This window comes from Alosa pseudoharengus, unplaced genomic scaffold (genome assembly GCF_046254945.1).
Source record: "Alosa pseudoharengus isolate Yale_2024_CS ecotype anadromous, Long Island Sound unplaced genomic scaffold, YU_APseudo_1.1 YU_APseudo_1.1_scf_9, whole genome shotgun sequence".
Classification (NCBI taxonomy): Eukaryota; Metazoa; Chordata; class Actinopteri; order Clupeiformes; family Clupeidae; genus Alosa; species Alosa pseudoharengus.
In genome coordinates, this window is record NW_027468881.1 from 5,017,064 (window position 1) to 5,041,044 (window position 23,981).

A 23,981-nucleotide genomic window follows, 5' to 3' on the forward strand; every position below is an offset into this window, starting at 1 on the left:
AAGGTAGCCTATAACTATGAAAACAGTTATTTAAGTTAGCATTTGACATTTCGTTGTGGCAGTTCTAAGCTATAGGCTTGAGAAAATAAACAAACCGGAGAGTAGCCTATCTGACAGCTTCACTTCGGTAAAGTTATAGACAGAAATTGGCCAGCTTCATGGTCAATTCCCACGCTTCTTATTGTTTTCACTTAGATCTGTGGCCATGACATCACATCAAACTGACATTGAAATTAAAGACACGTGAAAATAGATTATTGACAGAATGTTTTACAAACCTGTCCATCAAAACGACGGACAATGAGAACGTCTAGTGCAACCTCAAAAAAGAGTCAAAAGCGCAACCTCTGAAAATGAGTGTTGTGTGAAACAGCAGATGATTAATGTTAGTAAAATGGTGTTTAATAAATTAAGTGTTCAGAACTTATGGTGGACCAGAATGAGTTAATTAAGTGGTGCAAGTTACTGATTATTATGCTGTTTATTACGTAGAATGGGAAAAAACAAGAACTTGAATTTGGGACACTGGTGGTTAAGTCCGGGAGAGTGCCAAGTAGAATTTGGGACAGCTGCGGGACACTGAGTAAAAAAAGTTAATTTCGAGCCCTGCCCTTGGCACATTGCTCAATAAAAGAGACGTGTAAAATAAGAATAAACTTTGCGCTGGGATAATAATCCGCTTTCCCCCCAGGTTTTGCGTCGCGAAAATAGGGCCCTCAACCTTCGCAGAACGAGGTATTGTTGAGGCGCTGGATCTGGCGTAGCTTGTATTCTCTGCAGTCTCTCAGTCCACGTATCCAAGAGAAAGCATCAGATATTATACTTTATTCATGACGACCGTAAACTTGGAAGACCTGAGATGAACAATCCTGACTTCCAAATGTCTTATGTCTGTAAGTCAGAGGTTGGGGTTTTGGGATTTCTGTCATGAAAGCAGCATTACTCTGATGGTCTCTAATTGATGAGTTTTGGTTCCCTACAGGACCTGGCATGACAATGAGGCGTAGGTCAAGGAGACACACACACACACACACACACACACACACACACACAATCAGTCACTGCCTATTCAGTGTGTTGGGAAGAGAAACAATATCTGATCTTTATCTCTGTTTGTAAAGTTCCCTCTGGCACCCACACAGTCATAGCACAAACACGGCTACGTGCCCAGAGGCTGTCATACATAGCACACTGGCACATGGTTGGCACATTTCATTGTCATAACAAATGTATAGATAATAAGGCTGGTGGACGGTGGGCAGTTAGCTTGATTACAGTTGATTCCATTGTTGCGAAGCCTGCTTCCAAGGCTCAACCGTTCTGTGTGTTCGTGTGTGTCTGTGCTTGTGTGTGTGTGTGTGTTAATGTATGTGTGTGTGTGTGTGTGTGTGTGTGTGTTTATGTGTGTGCGCCCGTGTGTTTATGCGTGTGTGCAGTGTACAGTCACTAAATGTACAAATATTAATTTATTGTGTGCCCCCCCATGAATAGAATTCCATGAAACTTGACATGCATTCAGAGGGTGTCATAATGATCCTACACTTCAAATTCTGTGCCGTTTTGAACATGTCAGCCAAAGGTACTGTACCTGCTACAACACCTTGTTTTTTCATTTTTAGCTAGGTGGCGCTATACCTCAAATGATGGGTTGACATAACTTGTTAGACTACTGGTAGGCAAATACTACCCCAACCATCAGTGCCTGTTCAGCATGGGCAATTGTATTAAACCAGACTTACTGGTCTGACAACCAGTGCAGGTGATAACCACTAGTGCCTGTTTAGTTTACAATATCGACTTTGGCCAGAACCTTACACAGACCTGAGAAAGACAGAGTGGACGGATAGCGGACAGGATTAGCAGCAGTGCCTGAGATGGACCCTTCTCTGAGGTAAAGAGCTTATCCAATACTGCTGTCCCTTCGCACTTTCTTCCTAGTCTATTGGTACTCAGCATGTTATTACTATTTCCTCCCAACAACTTTAACATGACCTTGCTGGTTATGTGCTGTGTGTTCTGTGTCATAATCAAACGGATTACATCATGCAAAACACAGCTGGCTCTAATGTTGCGGAGGTTACACAGACGTTTCATACGAAGGATCAGAGTTCCATCACAGTTGTGAAGAGTTATCTAAGTTATCAAAGCTCTTTTTTTCCACTAAGCTTCAAGAAATTGCATTGGTTGAGATACAATTTATATAGGCTACTACTAAAACAATGCATTTAAGCTTATTTTCTTCTTAATATGCCATCGCATGTGAAAATATGCAAAGTTTTAAGGTAATGGAATGAAATTACAAGAAGGAAGCTTTTCTATCGCCGTTGAGGACACCACTATTGTTTCCTGGATGTGCATGATTTGATTAGGTGTGGTCGTATTCATGTTGACTGATTAGCTTTGTCATATGTCTGTTTGCTGGTGTAGGTGGAGCTATGTAAGCCAAGATATGTCTTTAGCTTAATTCACCTTAACTTAACAACTTCAGAGTCATTGGAATGGTTATATGACTTTTTCTGGGGTGAATGGTGGCTGTCTCGCTTACCTCTAGCATCTGTGAGTGGAAAAACCAGCTTTGCAACTTGCCGGTGTTACATGGCAACTGGCACCCATGTTAACTGGCTGCGATGGTGACGTTTCACGAGTGATGATGTTTCTTTGACAGATGTGGCCGCTTGCAGATTTTTCACTTTCTGATGGAAGCTGGAGACAAACAAATACAAATATGCATGACATATATTTCAATGTCAAAATTGTCTGTAGTACGCTACATGCACTGGACCGTGAATATGCCACCAAAAAAATACATACCTAAATAGCCTAATACAGTTTTTTCTGATTGCTTAAGCACATTTTTTGTAACTATGGCTTTTTTTGCAAAACTCACACAAATAGGAAAACCTTTCACCCAATCAGCAAAACATTCTAGTTCTCTAGCTAACACACCTTCGTAAAAATGGTGTTTTCGTATCAAACAGTAAACACAAGCCATCACAATAGTAAGCACACAATGTGCCAACTACACACTGATGGTATGAATAAAAAACACATCTGGCTTTTGCTTTCTCTGTGCACAAGGTAGACTATGTCAGTTTGAGGTCATACTTTTGTCAAAGTTCTGTAAACATACAGGGATCCAAACTTCAAGTATTGGGGTTTATTTACACACATCAAAACAAACACAAGTTTGTTTTTCCAAGTCAAGACACAAAATAGCAATTTCACTGAGTGTGAATTTCACTGAAATCAGTCTACATCTGGTCATCTCTCTCAAAATTTCGTCTACATCACATGCAACGTCCTAGTCCAAGGCACCGGGGAAGAATGCCGTATCCAGGCCTGACATGACAATATCCCCACATGTAGACTGATTTTTTTGCCTGTAAAAGGGCTATTTTTTTCTCTTCTTACCCTTCCTCTTCCCCCTCCTCATCCTCCTCTTGCTCCTCCTTGTCCTCTTCCTCTAACTTCACCTCCTTGTCCTTGTCATCCTCTCCCTCTCACTTCTTCACCTCCGCGTCCTCTTCCTCCTCTTCCTCCTACTTCTTCACCTCCACGTCCTATTCTTCGGCCTCCTCTAATTCTTACTCTTCTCACTCTTCCTGCTCCCTCCATTGTACCCATTGTACATTACCTGTGGCATATTTATAGTGCTTAGGCTGATTGCAAAGTGAAATAATTATCTAAAACAGTTTTCATATGAGAAAGTGTGCCAGAGAGTTGGCAAAATAGTGAAAATAATAGCCATACATGTGTATAGATTTGCTAGGAGTGTGTTGATCATTTGGAAATTGAGTGTAAAGCATGAGTTGTGTTTACAGTTCCGCAAAAAGAGTGCTGTGCAGTGAATTGTGCCTACAGTTGTGCAAAGTGTGTGTTATAAAATTGCAAACTGAGTGCAAAGCAGTGTTTGTGCTTTTAGTTTTGCGGACTCAGTGAGTGGTTTTGCTATAAGTATTAATAGTTTTAGAAATTGTGCTATAAGAATCACGGTTGTGTTTAAGCATTCAGAAAAAACTGTAATAACTCCACGTGGGTATCGAACCTGCTTCCTACATGAAACCTCTTACATGATAACCATTCATCTACTGTAAGTACTTGCGCCACAAACCAGCTGATAAGTCATAGTGAAATTTACTTGACTTAGGCTATACAATTAGAAGAAGTCAGCTGATATATGATTGTAGCAAGTTAACACGGCTGATCATGGCTACCTACGGTGTTGTCTTGCTACAACAGTTGCCCAAGCCAGTAGGTCTTCAAAGTATCATGGTTAAGTTTTCAAACATTTCACTGACTGCTGTGGGGTGTACTACGAATCTCGATTAGTGGGTTAGCGAGGTATGTTGCGCTCAAAGCCAGGCTATGCTGTGACACGAAAGTGGATCTGTTTTAGTGTCGCTATATCACCATGGTATCTTACTGTATGCTGTCAACCAAACCTGGTCGGGGGGAGGTTATGTGCTAAGTTATAGCTCAAATCGTGTAATCTACCGCACACTGACCAATCAATTGTCTTAAAAACGAGGTTATCTCACGTAGGATTCTGTCATATATCTTACAGGTGGAGCTCCGCCTCTACTAACATTTTGGATCTCGAATGCGCTTTAATAGGGCGGTGCGTGCAAATATCCCACTATGGACGTGCATACCATACAACAACTGATGACAATTGATTTATTTGATGTTATAGATGATATTTGATGATATACAATGATTTTTGATGATATACAAAAAATCACCGCAGTGTAGATTAAGCTATCGCTCATGAATGCGGAAGTAATTGTTTTTAAATAGAGGTGGTCTTGTGCGTCTCCACGTTACACGATTGGCCAAAGTCATCCCAACACCGAGAACGCGCACAGATCTGAGCTGAAAGCCTAGTTTGACAAATATATTACATAACTGCAATCGTAGTATCACTTAACGTATACCCCTGAGTCAAGGCTTTGTCAAGCCTCGATATGTCTAGATATGTCTAACGTGCTTCGTAGTATACGCCACAGGTCAGGCTCTCTGTGGCCACCTAGTCTAACTGTAGCCTAAATTGAGGAAGCGTTGCTGTTCTAAAAATAAATAAATAAAATAATAATAAAAAATATAGCTGCAAGCAGCAATGAGGGGGCCAAGCAGAATAGGCCGGAGTAGCTACGGTGACAAGATAGAACTCAGCAGGCATCCGCGATCAACACTTTCAACAACTTTCACATCAAAACATAACTGATTTTGTAGGGCTGAAACAGGGCTGAGTATTGCCGCCGCCTCCGCCAGCCAGCCCCCCACCTAATCACCCCTGCCCGTCCCACGCTGTCCCGCCCCGACACGCCATGGCACGCACGCATTAGAATTAACTGGATGGAACATGTCATCAGTTTCACATCAAAAAATAAAAGATCGATAAAACAAGCAACTACAGATCAAAATGCAATATTACTAATTGCTGCACTCCCTACAGGTCAAAGGTCACCACATTTTTTGAACTTCCTCCTAATAGGGTCCTGAATCTATGTAGTAAGTTTGGTTATGATACATGGCAGGGTTGCTGAGATATGAGCTCACTTCCTGTTTGGCGGCTTCGCCACCAATTTCGATTGGCTGTTACGGGCTAATGCTTCTGTCAATTGTTCTAGAAAGTAGTGCACTGATAACGCAAGGTCTGAAGATGCTCTCTGCTAATTTTGGTGAGGATCCGCTGAAATTTGTGACTTGTGAAAACTTGTACGTGTTTTGATTAAATCCAATATGGCGGCCGAATCAATTACGATGACATCACAAGTTGACTTGGGTCGGCCTAAGGACCTCCAACAGTATTACCAGACACCACTAGTGCATTTTAATTCTAACCACAACTGCAGCTACAGTCGAAAAGGCATGTTTCTTAATGACAGCGCCCCCTAGAGGTCAAAGGTCACCAGATTTCTTGAGCGTCCCCCTGATTGGGTCCTGAGTCCATGCACTAAGTTTGGTTATGATAGATGAATGGGTTACTGAGATATGAGCTCACTTCCTGTTTGGCGGCTTCGCCGCATATTTCGATTGGCTATTACGGGCAAACGGTTTGAGTTCCGAAGACGAAAAGGGATAACTTTTGTGCGGCTTGGTCTGAAGAGCATGTGTGTCAAGTTTGGTGATGAGTTTTAGTTTCACTTTCACTAAAATCCAATATGGCGGAAAATCCATCATGGCGGAATGACGCCATAGGGTGCGTTGAACTCGGCTTGGTCCAAGGATTCCAATGATACCTGATTTTTGACAATCGGGTCAACAGGTCAGAAGTTACGTGCGTGAACGCAAGTCCAACTTTGGCCTGTTGGTGGCGCTAGAGCGCTCAAGGTGCCGGTATGAAACTTGGTGAAATTAATTATGAGACTGTCCCCAATCAGTGTGCCAAATTTCACAACTTTTCACCAGACGGTTCTATGGGCTGCCATAGACTTCAATGCCAGAGGAATAATAAATATAGCTGCAAGCAGCAATGTGGGGGCCAAGCAGTTGAGCAGGAGTTGTTATGGCAACCCAATGTCGTTACATTATACACACACCCAATTAACCCCCCATCCCACACACACACATATACACAGATAAACCTCCTCTCCCACACACCCCAATAGCCCCCAACACATACGCATACCTCAAACATCACCAAATGTATTGTGCGTCCTCAGGTTGTAGTCACAAGTCCACATACCAAGTTTGGTGTCGATACGAGAAAGTGTTGATAATTATAGTGCCTCTAGTGGTCAAATGTCACTAAATATATTGAGCGTCTTCAGGATGTGGTCCCGAGTCCTTGTACCAAGTTTGGTGTCGATACGAGAAAGTGTCGCAAATTATAGCACCCCTAGTGGTCAAAGGTCGCAAAAATTGATTGTGCATCCTCAGGATGTGGTCACAAGTCCACATACCAAGTTTGGTGTCTATACGAGAAAGTGTTGATAATTATAGCACCCCTAGTGGTCAAAAGTCACCAAATTTATTGTGCATCCTCAGGTTGTAGTCACGAGTCCACATACCAAGTTTGGTGTTGATACGAGAAAGTTTTGCAAATTATAGCTCCCCTACTGGTCAAAGGTTGCTAAAATTATTGTCTGTCCTCAGGATGAGGTCCCAAGTCCATATACTAAGTTTGGTTTCAATATGTGAAAGCATTGCTAAAATATGAGCCCACTTCTTGTGATTATAGCGCCACCTATAGGTCAAAAGTCATCAAATTTATTGAGCCTCCTCCTAATTGGGTCCTGAGACCCTGTACTGAGTTTAGTGTTGATACGCGAAAGCCTTGCTGAGATCACTTCACTTCCTGTCCTGGTCGGAAGATCATCTGTGCCAAGTTTCATGAAAATCGGATGAACTTTGTGACCTCTGAAAACTTTTAAGTTATTTTGATTAAATCCAATATGGCGGCCGGATCAATTATGTTGATGTCACAAAATCACATCTGTCATCCTTAGGGCCTCCGACAGACACCACTAGTACATTAACATTTACATTAACAGACACCAATAGCAAGTTATAATTTCAAACACATTACCCGTTACAGGCCAAAATGTAATTTTGCTCATTATAGCGCCACCTATAGGTCAAAAGTCATCAAATTTATTGAGCCTCCTCCTTATTGGGTCATGAGCCCATGTACTGAGTTTGGTTTTGATACGTTAAAGCTTTACTGAAATATTATTTCACCTCCTGTTTGGCGGCTTTGCCGCCAAACGTGATTGGTCGTCACAGGCAACCGGTTTTGAATATGGCTCCAAAAAGCAATGCGTCATGAGTCATGGTCTGATGATCATCTGCGTCAAGTTTCATGAAAATCGGAGAAACTTTGTGACCTTTGATGCCTTTTAAATGTTTTTGTTGAAATCCAATATGGCGGTCGAAACAATTATGTTGACGTCACATGTTGGCATGTGTCGGCCTAAGGACCTCTCAAGGTATTAACAGATATCACTAATATGCTTTAATTCCAAACACATGACCCGTTACAGGCTAAAATGTAATTTTGCTAATTATAGCGCCACCTATAGGTCAAAAGTCATCAAATTTATTGAGCCTCCTTGATTGGTCGTGACAGGCGACAAGTTTTGAATATTGGTCCAAAAAGCAATGCGTTTGTGAGTCATGGTCGGAAGATCATCTGTGCCAAGTTTCATGAAAATCGGATGAACTTTGTGACCTCTGAAAACTTTTAAGTTATTTTGATTAAATCCAATATGGCGGCCGGATCAATTATGTTGATGTCACAAAATCACATCTGTCATCCTTAGGGCCTCCGACAGACACCACTAGTACATTAACATTTACATTAACAGACACCAATAGCAAGTTATAATTTCAAACACATTACCCGTTACAGGCCAAAATGTAATTTTGCTCATTATAGCGCCACCTATAGGTCAAAAGTCATCAAATTTATTGAGCCTCCTCCTTATTGGGTCCTGAGCCCATGTACTGAGTTTGGTTTTGATACGTTAAAGCTTTACTGAAATATTACTTCACTTCCTGTTTGGCGGCTTTGCCGCCAAACGTGATTGGTCGTCACAGGCAACCGGTTTTGAATATGGCTCCAAAAAGCAATGCGTCATGAGTCATGGTCTGATGATCATCTGCGTCAAGTTTCATGAAAATCGGAGAAACTTTGTGACCTTTGATGCCTTTTAAATGTTTTTGTTGAAATCCAATATGGCGGTCGAAACAATTATGTTGACGTCACATGTTGGCATGTGTCGGCCTAAGGACCTCTCAAGGTATTAACAGATATCACTAATATGCTTTAATTCCAAACACATGACCCGTTACAGGCTAAAATGTAATTTTGCTAATTATAGCGCCACCTATAGGTCAAAAGTCATCAAATGTATTGAGCCTCCTCCTAATTGGGTACTGAGACCCTGTACTGAGTTTGGTGTTGATACGCGAAAGCCTTGCTGAGATCACTTCACTTCCTGTTTGTCGGCTTCGCCGCCAAACTTGATTGGTCACGACGGGCGAAGGGTTTTAAATATGGCTCCAAAAAGCAATGCATTTGTGAGTCATGGTCTGATGAACATCTGCGTCAAGTTTCGTGAAAATCGGACAAACTTTGCCAACTTTGATGCCTTTTAGGTGTTTTTGATTAAATCCAATATGGCAGCCTGATCAATTACGTTTACCCCATAAATTGACATCTGCGTTGAGTTCGGTCTCATCCAAGGATTCCAAATATACCTTAATGTTCAAAATGTGATGTACGGTAAATGCATAGATGCAATTCAACATTTGAAACGTTGGTGGCGCTAGAGCACTCAAAGTGCAGACTTGAAACTTTGATAAATTAAAGATATGACTGAACCGAATCAATGTGCCGAATATCCCAACTTTTTACTGTATGGTTCAATGGCAAATTAGCGTTTCGTTATAATAATAATAAATATAGCCGTAAGCGGCAATGGCGGGCCCGAGCACCTGCGGGCCGCAACCCATGACATTTCAGAATCCAACAAAGCACCGACGTGGTGCATTTGTAAAATGTACATATTTGATGTGTGCGTTATTTGTTTTTGCATGTTATTTTCTGGCACATTTACTTGCTTGGCCAGGTGGGGCAATATGCAAGGCAGGCCCATTGTGTGTCATCATAATCATAATATATATTAACCTGAGAAATTTCAGATTATTCATTTTAAGCAAAGAACATTTTTGATACACTTTTTGGCCAGATGGTGGCGCTATATTAGGCATGTGAATTACACATGTGAATATCATCACAATAATGATATCCAATATTTTGTAAAGTTTCAGATCAACCAATAAAGGCATTACCAATTTCTGGCACATTTTCCTGCTTGGCCAGGTGGTGGCGCTATGCCAGGCAGGCCCATAGGGTGTCTGGATATCATCATAATTATAATATCTATTAACCTGAGAAGTTTCAGACCATTCATTCAAAGCATAGAGCATTTCTGGCATATTTCCTGTTTGGCCAGATGGTGGCGCTATGCTAGGCATGTGAATTATATGTGTGAATATCATCACAATAATGATATCCAATATTTTATAAAGTTTCAGATCAATCACTTAAGGCATTGTCCATTTCTGGCACATTTCCTACTTGGCCAGGTGGTGGCGCTATGTCAGGCAGGCCCATTGGGTGTCTGGATATCATCATAATCATAATATCTATTAACCTGAGAAGTTTCAGACCATTCATTCAATGCACTGTGATTATATGACACATTTCCAGTTTATATGGTGAGATATTAAAATCATGACATATTACAACATATCAAAAATCCCTTCGCAATTTAACATCAGCAACATCTTGGCATAATGTTAGCCAAATTTCACATGAATCCGGCAAACCGTCTAGGAGGAGTATGTTAAAATTGATCATGTAACATCAATGTAATTGCCATTCTTTCTGTTGCCAGGTGGTGGCGCTATGCCAAATATACATTTTGGGCATGTGAATATCATCACTACCATGGTATTCAAAGACCTGTGAAATTTAAAACATTTCAAGCCATGCATGGTGAATTAAGACACATTTATTGTTAACGTGGAAGGGTATTAAAATTCATAGTTTCGCCATTTCGTCAAATTACAACATATCAAAAAAAGCTTCACAATTTAGAATCAGAAGCATATTGGCATCATGTATACCAACTTTCACATGAATCGGATCAAACTTCCTGTGGGCGTGGCTAATGGCATGTTAATACAAAAGTTGATTGTTTTTGGGAGTTACACACACCCACCAAATTTGGTGTGTGTATCTAAAACTATATGCCAACCACAAGTCACAGTGACATAAGGGGGCGCTATGGAGTTCCTGGGCCAAGCCCAGTGCCAAGGCTTTTCCCCTGTGTATTCATGGTACCTCTTGACGTGTGTGCCAAATTTCATGCGTTTTCACCGATGGGAAGAACGTCTTCTGGCATCACAATTCATCACATTTTAGTCCGCACAAAATCCCAAATACCTCACTTCCTGTTGGGCGTGGCTAATGCATTGTACATACGAAACTTGTTCATCTTGGGGAGATACACACACCTACCGAATTTGATGCGTCTAGCTGAAAGTATGTGCCAACCACTGCCTCAATCACCTAAGGGGGCGCTACTGAGTCCCTGGGCCACGCCCAGGGCCAAGCTCTTGTACCTAACTGCTTTGCGTGACACCTGATATGTGTGCCAAATTTCAAGCGTTTTCGACCATGTTAACCACCTCAAAAAAGGAAAACGCTCTGAGACAAAGTTAATATAATAAATATAGCCGCAAGCGGCAATGGCGGGCCCGAGCACCTGCGGGCCACAACCCATGACATTTCAGAATTCAACAAAGCACCGACGTGGTGCATTTGTAAAATGTACATATTTGATGTTTGTGTTATTTGTTTTTGCATGTTATTTTCTGGCATATTTACTTGCTTGGCCAGGTGGGGCAATATGCAAGGCAGGCCCATTGTGTGTCATCATAATCATAATATATATTAACCTGAGAAATTTCAGATTATCCATTTTAAGCAAAGAACATTTTTTATACACTTTTTGGCCAGATGGTGGCGCTATATTAGGCATGTGAATTACACATGTGAATATCATCACAATAATGATATCCAATATTTTGTAAAGTTTCAGATCAACCAATAAAGGCATTACCAATTTCTGGCACATTTTCCTGCTTGGCCAGGTGGTGGCGCTATGCCAGGCAGGCCCATAGGGTGTCTGGATATCATCATAATTATAATATCTATTAACCTGAGAAGTTTCAGACCATTCATTCAAAGCTTAGAGCATTTCTGGCATATTTCCTGTTTGGCCAGATGGTGGCGCTATGCTAGGCATGTGAATTATATGTGTGAATATCATCACAATAATGATATCCAATATTTTATAAAGTTTCAGATCAATCACTTAAGGCATTGTCCATTTCTGGCACATTTCCTACTTGGCCAGGTGGTGGCGCTATGTCAGGCAGGCCCATTGGGTGTCTGGATATCATCATAATCATAATATCTATTAACCTGAGAAGTTTCAGACCATTCATTCAATGCACTGTGATTATATGACACATTTCCAGTTTATATGGTGAGATATTAAAATCATGACATATTACAACATATCAAAAATCCCTTCGCAATTTAACATCAGCAACATCTTGGCATAATGTTAGCCAAATTTCACATGAATCCGACAAACCGTCTAGGAGGAGTATGTTAAAATTGATCATGTAACATCAATGTAATTGCCATTCTTTCTGTTGCCAGGTGGTGGCGCTATGCCAAATATACATTATGGGCATGTGAATATCATCACTACTATGGTATTCAAAGACCTGTGAAATTTAAAACATTTCAAGCCATGCATGGTGAATTAAGACACATTTATTGTTAACGTGGAAGGGTATTAAAATTCATAGTTTCGCCATTTCGTCAAATTACAACATATCAAAAAAAGCTTCACAATTTAGAATCAGAAGCATATTGGCATCATGTATACCAACTTTCACATGAATCGGATCAATCGTCTAGGAGGAGTACGTTAAAATTGATCATGTCCACAATGCACAAAATCCCAATTACCTTACTTCCTGTGGGCGTGGCTAATGGCATGTTAATACAAAAGTTGATTGTTTTTGGGAGTTACACACACCCACCAAATTTGGTGTGTGTATCTAAAACTATATGCCAACCACAAGTCACAGTGACATAAGGGGGCGCTATGGAGTTCCTGGGCCAAGCCCAGTGCCAAGGCTTTCCCCCTGTGTATTCATGGTACCTCTTGACGTGTGTGCCAAATTTCATGCGTTTTCACCGATGGGAAGAACGTCTTCTGGCATCACAATTCATCACATTTTAGTCCGCACAAAATCCCAAATACCTCACTTCCTGTTGGGCGTGGCTAATGCATTGCACATACGAAAGTTGTTCATCTTGGGGAGATACACACACCTACCGAATTTGATGCGTCTAGCTGAAAGTATGTGCCAACCACTGCCTCAATCACCTAAGGGGGCGCTACTGAGTCCCTGGGCCACGCCCAGGGCCAAGCTCTTGTACCTAACTGCTTTGCGTGACACCTGATATGTGTGCCAAATTTCAAGAGTTTTCGACCATGTTAACCACCTCAAAAAAGGAAAACGCTCTGAGACAAAGTTAATATAATAATAATAATAATAATAATAATCCTTACAAAAACAATAGGGCCTTGCGCCCTTCGGTGCTCGGGCCCTAATAATAAATATAACCGCAAGCGGTGATTTACGGGGTCCGAGCAAAACGAACATGATGGCATAGCTTTTTAGTTTTACATATGCTTTGATTGTTTGGGCACAATTGTTCAAAAGAAACGTGATCGGATTTCGGTTATCGGATTTCAGTTACCGGATTTCAGCTATCGGATTGGATCAAATCTTGAAAATGGGTTCAAAGGGAAACAAGGATCCTGAAATTGGATTAGATCACATAATCTATTCTTGGTTTTGATCTGGATAAAACCTTCACTTTGTGTCGTTCAACACTTTTGAGTTGGATTGGAATAAATTTGATGCATAAAATTAGGATTACCCTGTGCTGTAACATTATAGTGTGCTAACCTCCACAACCCAACAGTATTCTAACAATACTTGATTCTACAGGACTATTTATTTGTTGTGGATAAGATGAAGGGTTTGATAATGGAAGGCAGTGTTTCCCACAGAATTGAATTGTATTTGTGGTGGTGGGTTCTGTGTCGGAGTCAATAAGATAAACAGCGTATAATTATACAGTTATACTTGCCTTGCACTACAAGTCCATATTGACAAGTAGCTGTAATGCTGTAATGTTATAGTGTGCTAACCTCCACAACCCAACAGCATTCTATTCTAGTATGCTAACCTCCACAACCCAACAGTATTTTAACACTAATGCTTCAGGTGGGATTTGAACACTCAACATAAGGATGACCAGTACAAGGCATTATCCCACTAAGCCACTGTCAATCCTACATATTTGCCAGTCACATTCACATGGTGAAAATGTGTATTGGTAAACACACAAGAAAAACTCCAAGTATACATTTGACAATAAAATGAAGGGCTTTCCTGAAAGAGTACACCTGAAAACTTTTGGATATTCTGGGGCAATTAGACATTTATAGAGAAGAACAGTAATGGATGAAATATAAATATGATAGACTTAATGATGAAGGAAAAATAGTAAACAAAGAAGTTCCCCTATATGTCATAGAGTGTGTCGGCATTCTGATTCTTGGCAACTAATGAGTGTGAATGTTAATTGCCTGATGTCATTCAGGTGCTGTTCAATGGTGTGACTCAGAAGGCTCAATGGTATGGAGTGATGACACGAAGATGGCAGGTTTCGGTGCAACACAAGTTAACTTTATTTGAGTTTCAATTCATCTGTTCTTTTGTTCTTTACTTGTATGTGTGCTGCATCAAAGAGGAAACAAACAGAAAATGGAGTAATCAGTGAAATGGGGTAAATCAGTACAGATCCCAACTCACAAACAAACCAATTGACATTTGAACAATAAACTGAAATCATAAGGCTATATAAGGTACAACTAAACAATACTTGACATCCCAAGTCAACCAACATCACCTAATCATCTCTCACATGGGACTCCAACACACCAAACCAACAAACAAAGACCTTAACTTTACACATGATGGCAGAGCTACTCTACAAACTGATAAACATCAAAAAAGTCATAGTGAGGGTGATTAAAGTGATGACTTACGTTAACTCAAAGACGCACACAGAGCAGGACACACTGGAGTCCTGGGTTGAGATGAACAAAAGAGCGAACTGAGGGCGAGCAAACAATTTATCCTGGTCTGAGCCCCTGCTCCGGAGCTACAGGGTTTCCCAGCGGGTAAACTTTGGAAAGATTTGCAAAGATTTGGAAAAGATTTTTGAAAGACTACAGTCTCAGACCCTCTCACATCTAAAGACAAGTAGTAGAGTTTTAAGTCACAGACTATGATTTTGCAATGACTAGGGATCTTGCAGGGTCACTATTTACAAGACTGCAACATGATTCCTTTAAATTATTACCCATTGTGCAATAGATAAACAGGAACTGAAAATTATAGCCTACTAAACTCAAAGTCGTATTTTCATGTTTCTGCAGCATTGTTTCATGCGTGACATCCTTAACCGATATAGAGTTGTTCTGTCAAGTGGAAGAGCCGACTAAATAAGTATAAGAAATGACAAATATTATAAGAATAACAAATAATTATAGGCTACAGCTTATAATTATACAGTAATACTTGCCTTGCACTACAAGTCCATATTGACAAGTAGCTGTAATGTTATAGTGTGTTATCCTCCACAACCCAACAGCATTCTATTGTAGTATGCTAACATCCACAACCCACTAATGCTTCAAGTGGGATTTGAACTCTCAACCTAAGGATCACCAGTACAAGGCATTATCCCACTGAGCCACTGTCAATCCTACATGTTGGCCAGTCACATTCACATGGTGAAAATGTGTATTGGTAAACACACAAGAAAAACTCCAAGCATGGAGGGGCGATTAGACATTTGTAGAGAAGAACAGTAATGGATGAAATATAAATATGATAGACTTAATGATGAAGGAAAAATAGTAAACAAAGAAGTTCCCCTATATGTCATAGAGTGTGTCGGCATTCTGATTCTTGGCAACTAATGAGTGTGAATGTTAATTGTCTGATGTCATTCAGGTGCTGTTCAATAGTGTGAATCTTCAATAACCAATAGCATGTGCATCTTGAGCCTAAAGCTCTAGCAGGATTCAAACTCTCAACCTAACAAACACCAGCACTAGGCATTATCCCACTCTGCCACTGACAATCATACACATTCAGCAGTCACATTCAAATGGTGAAAATGTGTGTTGGTAAACACACAAGAAAAACTCCAAGTACACATTTGACAATAAAATGAAGGGCTTTCCTGAAAAAATACACCTGAAAACTTTTGGATATTCTGGGGCAATTAGACATTTATAGAGAAGAACAGTAATGGATGAAATATAAATATGATAGACTTAATGATGAAGGACAAATAGTAAACAAAGAAGTTCCCCTATATGTCATAGAGTGTGTCGGCATTCTGATTCTTGGCAACTAATGAGTGTGAATGTTAATTGTCTGATGTCATTCAGGTGCTGTTCAATAGTGTGAATCTTCAATAACCAATAGCATGTGCATCTTGAGCCTAAAGCTCTAGCAGGATTCGAACTCTCAACCCTAACAAACACCAGCACTAGGCATTATCCCACTCTGCCACTGACAATCATACACATTCAGCAGTCACATTCAAATGGTGAAAATGTGTGTTGGTAAACACACAAGAAAAACTCCAAGTACACATTTGACAATAAAATGAAGGGCTTTCCTGAAAGAGTACACCTGAAAACGTTTGGATATTCTGGGGCAATTAGACATTTATAGAGAAGAACAGTAATGGATGAAATATAAATATGATAGACTTAATGATGAAGGAAAAATAGTAAACAAAGAAGTTCCCCTATATGTCATAGAGTGTGTCGGCATTCTGATTCTTGGCAACTAATGAGTGTGAATGTTAATTGTCTGATGTCATTCAGGTGCTGTTCAATAGTGTGAATCTTCAATAACCAATAGCATGTGCATCTTGAGCCTAAAGCTCTAGCAGGATTCGAACTCTCAACCTAACAAACACCAGCACTAGGCATTATCCCACTCAGCCACTGACAATCATACACATTCAGCAGTCACATTCAAATGGTGAAAATATGTGTTGGTAAACACACAAGAAAAACTCCAAGTATACATTTGACAATAAAATGAAGGGCTTTCCTGAAAGAGTACACCTGAAAACTTTTGGATATTCTGGGGCAATTAGACATTTATAGAGAAGAACAGTAATGGATGAAATATAAATATGATAGACTTAATGATGAAGGAAAAATAGTAAACAAAGAAGTTCCCCTATATGTCATAGAGTGTGTCGGCATTCTGATTCTTGGCAACTAATGAGTGTGAATGTTAATTGTCTGATGTCATTCAGGTGCTGTTCAATAGTGTGAATCTTCAATAACCAATAGCATGTGCATCTTGAGCCTAAAGCTCTAGCAGGATTCGAACACCAGCACTAGGCATTATCCCACTCAGCCACTGACAATCATACACATTGAGCAGTCACATTCAAATGGTGAAAATGTGTGTTGGCAAACACACAACATCAAGAAAATTCCTAGCATACATTTGACAATAGAATTAAGGGCTTTATAAAAAAGAGTACATATCTGAAAATGTGCACTGTTAATGGTATCCACCTAATGATGGTTGTATGGTTGTTATCCAAGAAAAAAAAATACTCATATAGGAATATAGGTGATATAGGAGAAATGGGCTGAGTGGTCGAACTTTATTGGCCTATATCTCTGAAATGGAACAACGTATCCAAATTCTTTTGATAACTTTTGTGAGGCTTTGTCTATACATTGTCTGTGAGAATTTTGGTGAAGATTTGATAATTTTTGAAGCCTGTGAAACTTTTTATGATGTTTGGCTTTTCTCTGAAATTGTGGCAAAAGTAAACATTTTTAGAGCATAAGACCAGGGTGAAAAAGATGCATCTGAATGTAGAGATTAATATGATGAAAGAATTTTGAGTCTAGGTGAATCTGGTAAGGAGAAATAAGCGTTTTTGACAAGAGCGCCACCTTTGGGTGCAGTACCCCAAATTTGGGTTATGGGTAGTGGGGGGTACTGGTAACAATACTTGAAAATGTCAAGTTTCTAGGACTTACGGTTTATAGGAATATAGGTGATCTAGGAAAAAAGGCCTAAGTGGTCTAACTTTATTGGCCTATATCTCTGAAATGGAACAAAATATCAAAATTCTGAGCGATAACTTTTGTGAGGCTTGGTCTAAACATTGTCTGTGAGAATTTTGGTGAAGATTCGATTATTTTTGAAGAGTGTGAAACTTTTTATAATGTTTGGCTTTTCCATGAAATTGTGGAAAAAGTAAACATTTGTAGACCATAAGACCAGGGCCAAAAAGATGCATCTGAGTTTAGAGATTAATATTCTGAAAGAATTTTGAGTCTAGGTGAATCTGGTAAGGAGAAATAAGCATAATTAACTTTTTTTTTCAATAGCGCCACCTTTGGGTGCAGTACCCCAAATTTTGGGTTATGGGTAGAGGGGGGTACTGGTAACCATACCTGAAAATTTCAAGAGTTTTGGAGTTACGGTTTAGGCTGCAGTATGATTTTTACAGAATTTTGGCCAAAAAATGAACGGTACAGAAACAATAGGGTTCCTGCAGCTACGCTGCTCGGACCCCTAATAATAATAATCCTTACAAAAACAATAGGGCCTTGCGCCCTTCGGTGCTCGGGCCCTAATAAGAATACGTAGAATCACTATGGGTTGCCTCGCAGCTTCGCTGCTTGGCCCCCAAATATAGCTGCAAGCAGCAATGTGGGGGCCAAGCAGTGCGCTATAGCAGGAATGGCGTTGCCACGGCATGAGCAAGCATTCACAGCAAGTTTGATTGCAATTGGATAAAGAATGGCTGAGAAATAAGCTCATTTACTTTGTTACAGTGCCCCTAGAGGCGAAAATTACACCAATGTCCTTGTGCGTTATCACAATCAGCTACCATGTCCCTCTACCAAGTTTGGATTTCAAACACCAAAGTGTTGCTGAGATGTGAGCTCACTTTCTTTATTACAGCACCCCTAGAGGCCAAATGAGACCACTTTCCTTGCATGTCCTCACAATCAGCTAATATGTCCATGTATCAAGTTTGGACTTCATACAATGAGGCGTTGCTGAGATATGAGCCCACTTCCTGTATTACAGCGCCCCCTATAGAGGCCAAATGATGCCAATTTCCTACTGTGTCCTCACAATCAGGTACCAAGTCCCTATGGCAAGCGATTTTAACATTTTCCCGCTAGACTGGATATGTATTGCAGATATCTATAATTCAGTTTTGCCTAGTCAAAACGAACATTTTAGATATCCGCAACTGAATTCTTCCTATCCATAATCGTCATTTCAGATATCCACAAAGACAATCTTCCTAGGACAAATGACGCCACATTTGCCATTCATTTCTATGGGGTTTATCATTACAGATATCTACAATTCAGTTGCAGATATCCACTATGTGAATTACGGATATCTGCAATCAGTGTTGGGGAGTAACGGAATACATGTACCGGCGTTACGTATTCAGAATACAAATTATGAGTAACTGTATTCCGATACAGTTACAAGTTAAATAGTTGGTATTTAGAATACAGTTACATTGTTGAAATCAATGGATTACATGACGATACTTCTCTGTTTCATAAGTTTGTTCACTCACTAAATAAATTAAGGCAAGTCCATTTCCCAGAAGCTCCTGAAAGCAATCTATGATGAAATTGTTTACATGTTTAAATCCAAGCCCCGCCGTCTTGCACTAGCCTCAAAGCGCAGCCAGCGCGCATTATGGACGCGTCATATCGGAGACCCTGAAATGACTGTTTGCACAGCAAATTACGAGTAAAGTAAGTGGAGGTAACTCCTGTTCCTCACTGATCGTGGTTCCTGATGTCTGTTCAAAGGATATTTTCCCAAGTATTAATAGCTCAGGCTACTTCGGCCAATCGGTTACACAGTTTGCTAAGCAATAAGCAAAGCCTAGTTCACGTGTTGATTTAGACCTAGGCAATAAAACCAATCTCTAAAATAGGCACTGCATTCTAAGTTGTTTATTCTAACTTAAAATAGCTTTATGGATTATTATTTTTTCTAATTAGATCTACATTTACGTTTTAAAATGAATTATATGGTGCAGCCTCTGAAGAATTATTCTTGCGAGTAGGCCTAGCATATTTTAACGTGCGGTTTTTGATTACGCGATCACGTTCATTTTGAGAGCACTGATATACAGTAGCCCATAGTGTTTACATGTACAGGTCATTTGCGTTCCACCAGTCATATGCGCCCCTCACTTGTACTGGGTTGATGCCACCGAAAAATCTCACAGGCACACCTTAATTATAATTTCTGGCTACGCCCTTAAAGTAGCCTATTTATTTTGTTTGTTTTAATTAGCCTAGTCGCCTGCTGTAGTTTTAGTGGTCACCTTGCTATTTTAAAGTTGTATCAGGTAGCTTAGGCCTAGTTGACTTTACATTCTCCTATGTGGGCCTAACACAGTCATTTGGAACAGATGAACACACCAGAATAGGCCTGTTTAGTAGGCCTAAGCAGGATTTGATTGCCACATTCCAATGCAATTCAATGCGGAAGTAATCTAAGTATTCAGAATACGTTACTCAGATTGAGTAACGTAACGGAATACGTTACAGATTACATTTTTGGGCATGTATTCTGTATTCTGTAACGGAATACGTTTTGAAAGTAACCCTCCCAACACTGTCTGCAATTGAATTGTAGATATCTGTAATTCCAGTTAGAGATATCTACAATTTGATTCTGACTAGTCATAACTCCAGTTGAAGATATCTTTAATTCACTTCAATTCAAGATATCTACATGTTCCTTTTCAGATATCTTGACTTAAGTTTTGACTAGGCGAAATGACATTGTAGATATCTGTAAATGGAATTTTGACTAGTCAAAATGACGTTGTAGATATCTCAAACTGGAGTTAGGGATAGTCATAATTTGATTGTAGATATCTATTATCAAGTTATAGATATCTTGAATGAGTTTTGATTAGAGATATCTGAAATTGGAGATATCTATAACTTTCATTCTGCCTAGTCAAAATGTAATTATAGATATCTTGAATTAGAGTTTTGACTAGGCGAAATGACGTTAGAGATATCTGTATTGCTATGCAAATTAGGCCCGCATCCCACTTTAGGCGGGAGAAGAGCGTGTTGTTATTGAAATCATCAAATCACATAGCACCTGTTAACTGTTAACTTTGTAATTAGCACCATGTCAGAGCAGCCAGAGGGCGAAGGAGTTTTTAATCGTCTTTTTAATGCTGCAGCCTATGCAAGACAGGAGCTGGCAGCAAGAATTGATGATTCAATGTTGCTTTGATTTTTTCGATTACAGCCAACACCATTATGAATGGAATTTCCTGTAGCTGGTGCTGGTGAATTTAGTAGCCTAGGCCTACTAATTAATGTAGGCTACGACATTACAGCCTGCTTATTCTTCTTCCATTCATAGAAATAAGGAAATAAGCCCACTTTTTTCGATTATGTTGGGGAGGGGAAATTAGCTGACAATGTCTAAGTAGATGGGCTAGCCTAGAAATCTAGACGGGCTCTGCTACGGAACTAAAGAGCAACGTCTTGCACAATAATTTGCACTAGTCATAATGACGTTTGAGATATCTTCACCTTTCATTCTGCCTAGTCAAAACTGAATTAAAGATATCTGCGATTGCCATTTAAGATGTGTGACGAGTTGAATGTTGTTTTCAATGACGTGAGGACAGATATCTGTAATTCAGTTTTACCTAGTCAAAACTAAATTACAGATATCTCTATCTGACGTTTCGACTAGTTACAATTACGTTACAGATATCTTGAATGACAATTCCAACTATCCAAAATGTAATTGCGACTAGTCAGAAAGACGTTGTTGATATCTACAATGTTAATTCCAGATAGTCAAACTTAGCGGGTAAATGATAAAAATCGCTTGCCATAAGTCCCTGTACCAAGTTTGGACTTTGTACACCAAAGCGTTGCTGAGATACAAGCTCACTTCCTGTATTGCAGCGCCCCCTATAAAGGCCAAATGATGCCAATTTCCTAGTGCGTCCTCACAATCAGATACCAAGTCCCTGTACCAAGTTTGGACTTCATACATTAAAGCGTAGCCAAGATGTTAGCCCACTTCCTGTTAGTCGGCATTGTCGCCATGTGTGATTAGCTGTCACAGGCAAATAAACGTGAAATTCAAAAATCTGACAAGTATCATTTATGCGGCTCGGTCTGAAGATCATCTCCGACAAGTTCTGTGAAAATCGGATGAAATTTGTAACCGCTGAAACTTTTCGTAGAGTTTGGACTAAATCCAATATGGCGGAGGTCCAATATGGCGGAAAGTGACGGGATAGGGGTCGATGAACTCGGGATGGTCCATAGATTCAGACGCTACCTGAATTGTGAAAATCAGACAAAAGAGTCAAGGATCAAGTGCATGAACGCATGTCCAGCATTGAACTGGTGGTGGCGCTAGAGTGTTCAATGTATATGCATGAAAATTGCCGTGAGTGATTGGGACAGTGTCCTGGCTAATGGTATTGAGTTTTGTTATGTTAACTCAAAGCGTCACGGAGATGTTAGTCCACTTCCTGTTTGGCGGCTTCATCGCCATATTTGATTGGCCGTCACGGGAAAACAAAAATGAAATTGAAAAATCTGACAAGTATCGTTTGTGCGGCTCGGACAGAAGATCATCTCCACCAAGTTCTGTGAAAATCGGATGAAATTTGTGAACGCTGAAACTTTTCGTAGAGTTTGGACTAAATCCAATATGGCGGAGGTCCAATATGGCGGAAAGTGACGTAATAGGAGTCAATGAACTCAGGTCGGTCCAGGGATTCCAACAGTGCCTGATTTGTGCAATCCAGGTTCGACCCATTGGTGGCGCTAGAGTGTTGGGCATTGAGTTCTGTAAATTGGTGAGAGTGATCATGGGACAGTGCTGAATCATTGTGCCGAATTTCATAACTTTAGACCCAGCGGTTCAATTTTCGGCCAGATTTCGAACTGTTGGTGGCGCTAGACGGCTAGGTGTAGAGGTCCGTAAATGTGTGTGAGTGATCAGTGGAGTGTCCCGAAACTTTCTGCCAAAAAATCTGAACTTTTTAGCCAGGCGTTCTATGGGCTGCCATAGACTCCAATGTCAGAGGAATAATAATAGGAAAAGCTAGTAACTCAATGGTTGCCTCGCAGCTTCGCTGCTTGGCCCCCAATAATAAGAAAACTAACAAACACAATGGGTGCCTTCGCAGCTTCGCTGCTTGGCCCCCAAAAACTGTGATGAGGAGGATTGAACTCATGTCAACTGCGTGAAAAAGCAATCTGCACGCATTAACCTGTTGTGCCACAGGAGAAACACCAATTTGAGAAATAAAATATAAAAAAAACATCAAACCCATGTTTACCCATGTTTACATGTCAGCAAAATTAACGTCAATAGCCTATAAGATTCTATTTGATTCTCCCTGTGCGCAAAGTTTGTGTAAAATATGGACACGTAGACTTTAGAGATGCGCGGATGGGCTATTATTTCAACCGTAACCGCATAGCAAAACTTATCATCCATCCGCCATCCATCCGCACCAACGTTTTTTGACCAATTTTCAAAACCGCACCCGCCCGCCATCAGCTGGTTGTTTTAATGTATATGGGTGATGCGGTGCTGCTGACGTGAGGCTAGAAAGCTCTTGCCTGTTCTAGAAAGACTGATCCAATGCAGCAAATATATTAAAAGGCTAAAGTCCTACATTGGCTATGTTGTAGCCTATCCCCAGAATATCAGCAGCAAACTCAGTCTCTGTCTGCAAAAGTCTCCAAATAAAACGCACATTGACCTGTAGCCTACAATTATCATCATTGTAATAAAAACGCAATTTGGCACATCATTTCAACATGCTGCTATTTAGCCTACTAATTAATGCCTATTGTACTTTATTTTTTGCAAAAAGAAAGAAATCCTTAATAAAATAACAAGTCATTCACATTATAGGCTACTTTACGCACTGTCATGTCGTGACACTATCACAAGCCTGTTCTAAATAAGACTCCCATTCATTTTGACTGCATGGGAAGAGAGCGCGTCTTTTTCGATATTAAAGAAACGCCGACTCTATTCATTCCGAAAGTCCACCGCACAGCAGTGCAACGTGCTTTTTTCACATTTTCAGTAACAACCGCCAAACTTGCTTGCTTGCCTTACACATCTAAGTTTTCCGACTATTTTTCTTACCTTTTTTCCCCGCTGTGGATGTTACTGAGCTTGTA

General features: G+C 40.2%; 1 protein-coding gene across 1 annotated transcript in view; it reads left to right on the plus strand.

The window, feature by feature from the left end:
* The first annotated feature begins 1,738 nt into the window (after positions 1 to 1,738).
* Positions 1,739 to 23,981, plus strand: part of LOC143114395 (alpha-(1,3)-fucosyltransferase 7-like) — a 29,221-nt gene continuing 6,978 nt past the window's right edge. The window contains exon 1 of the mRNA XM_076275978.1: positions 1,739 to 1,891. Coding sequence (XP_076132093.1) covers positions 1,875 to 1,891 — 17 coding nt within the window. The 5' untranslated portion in view covers positions 1,739 to 1,874. The remainder of the gene's footprint in view (positions 1,892 to 23,981) is intronic.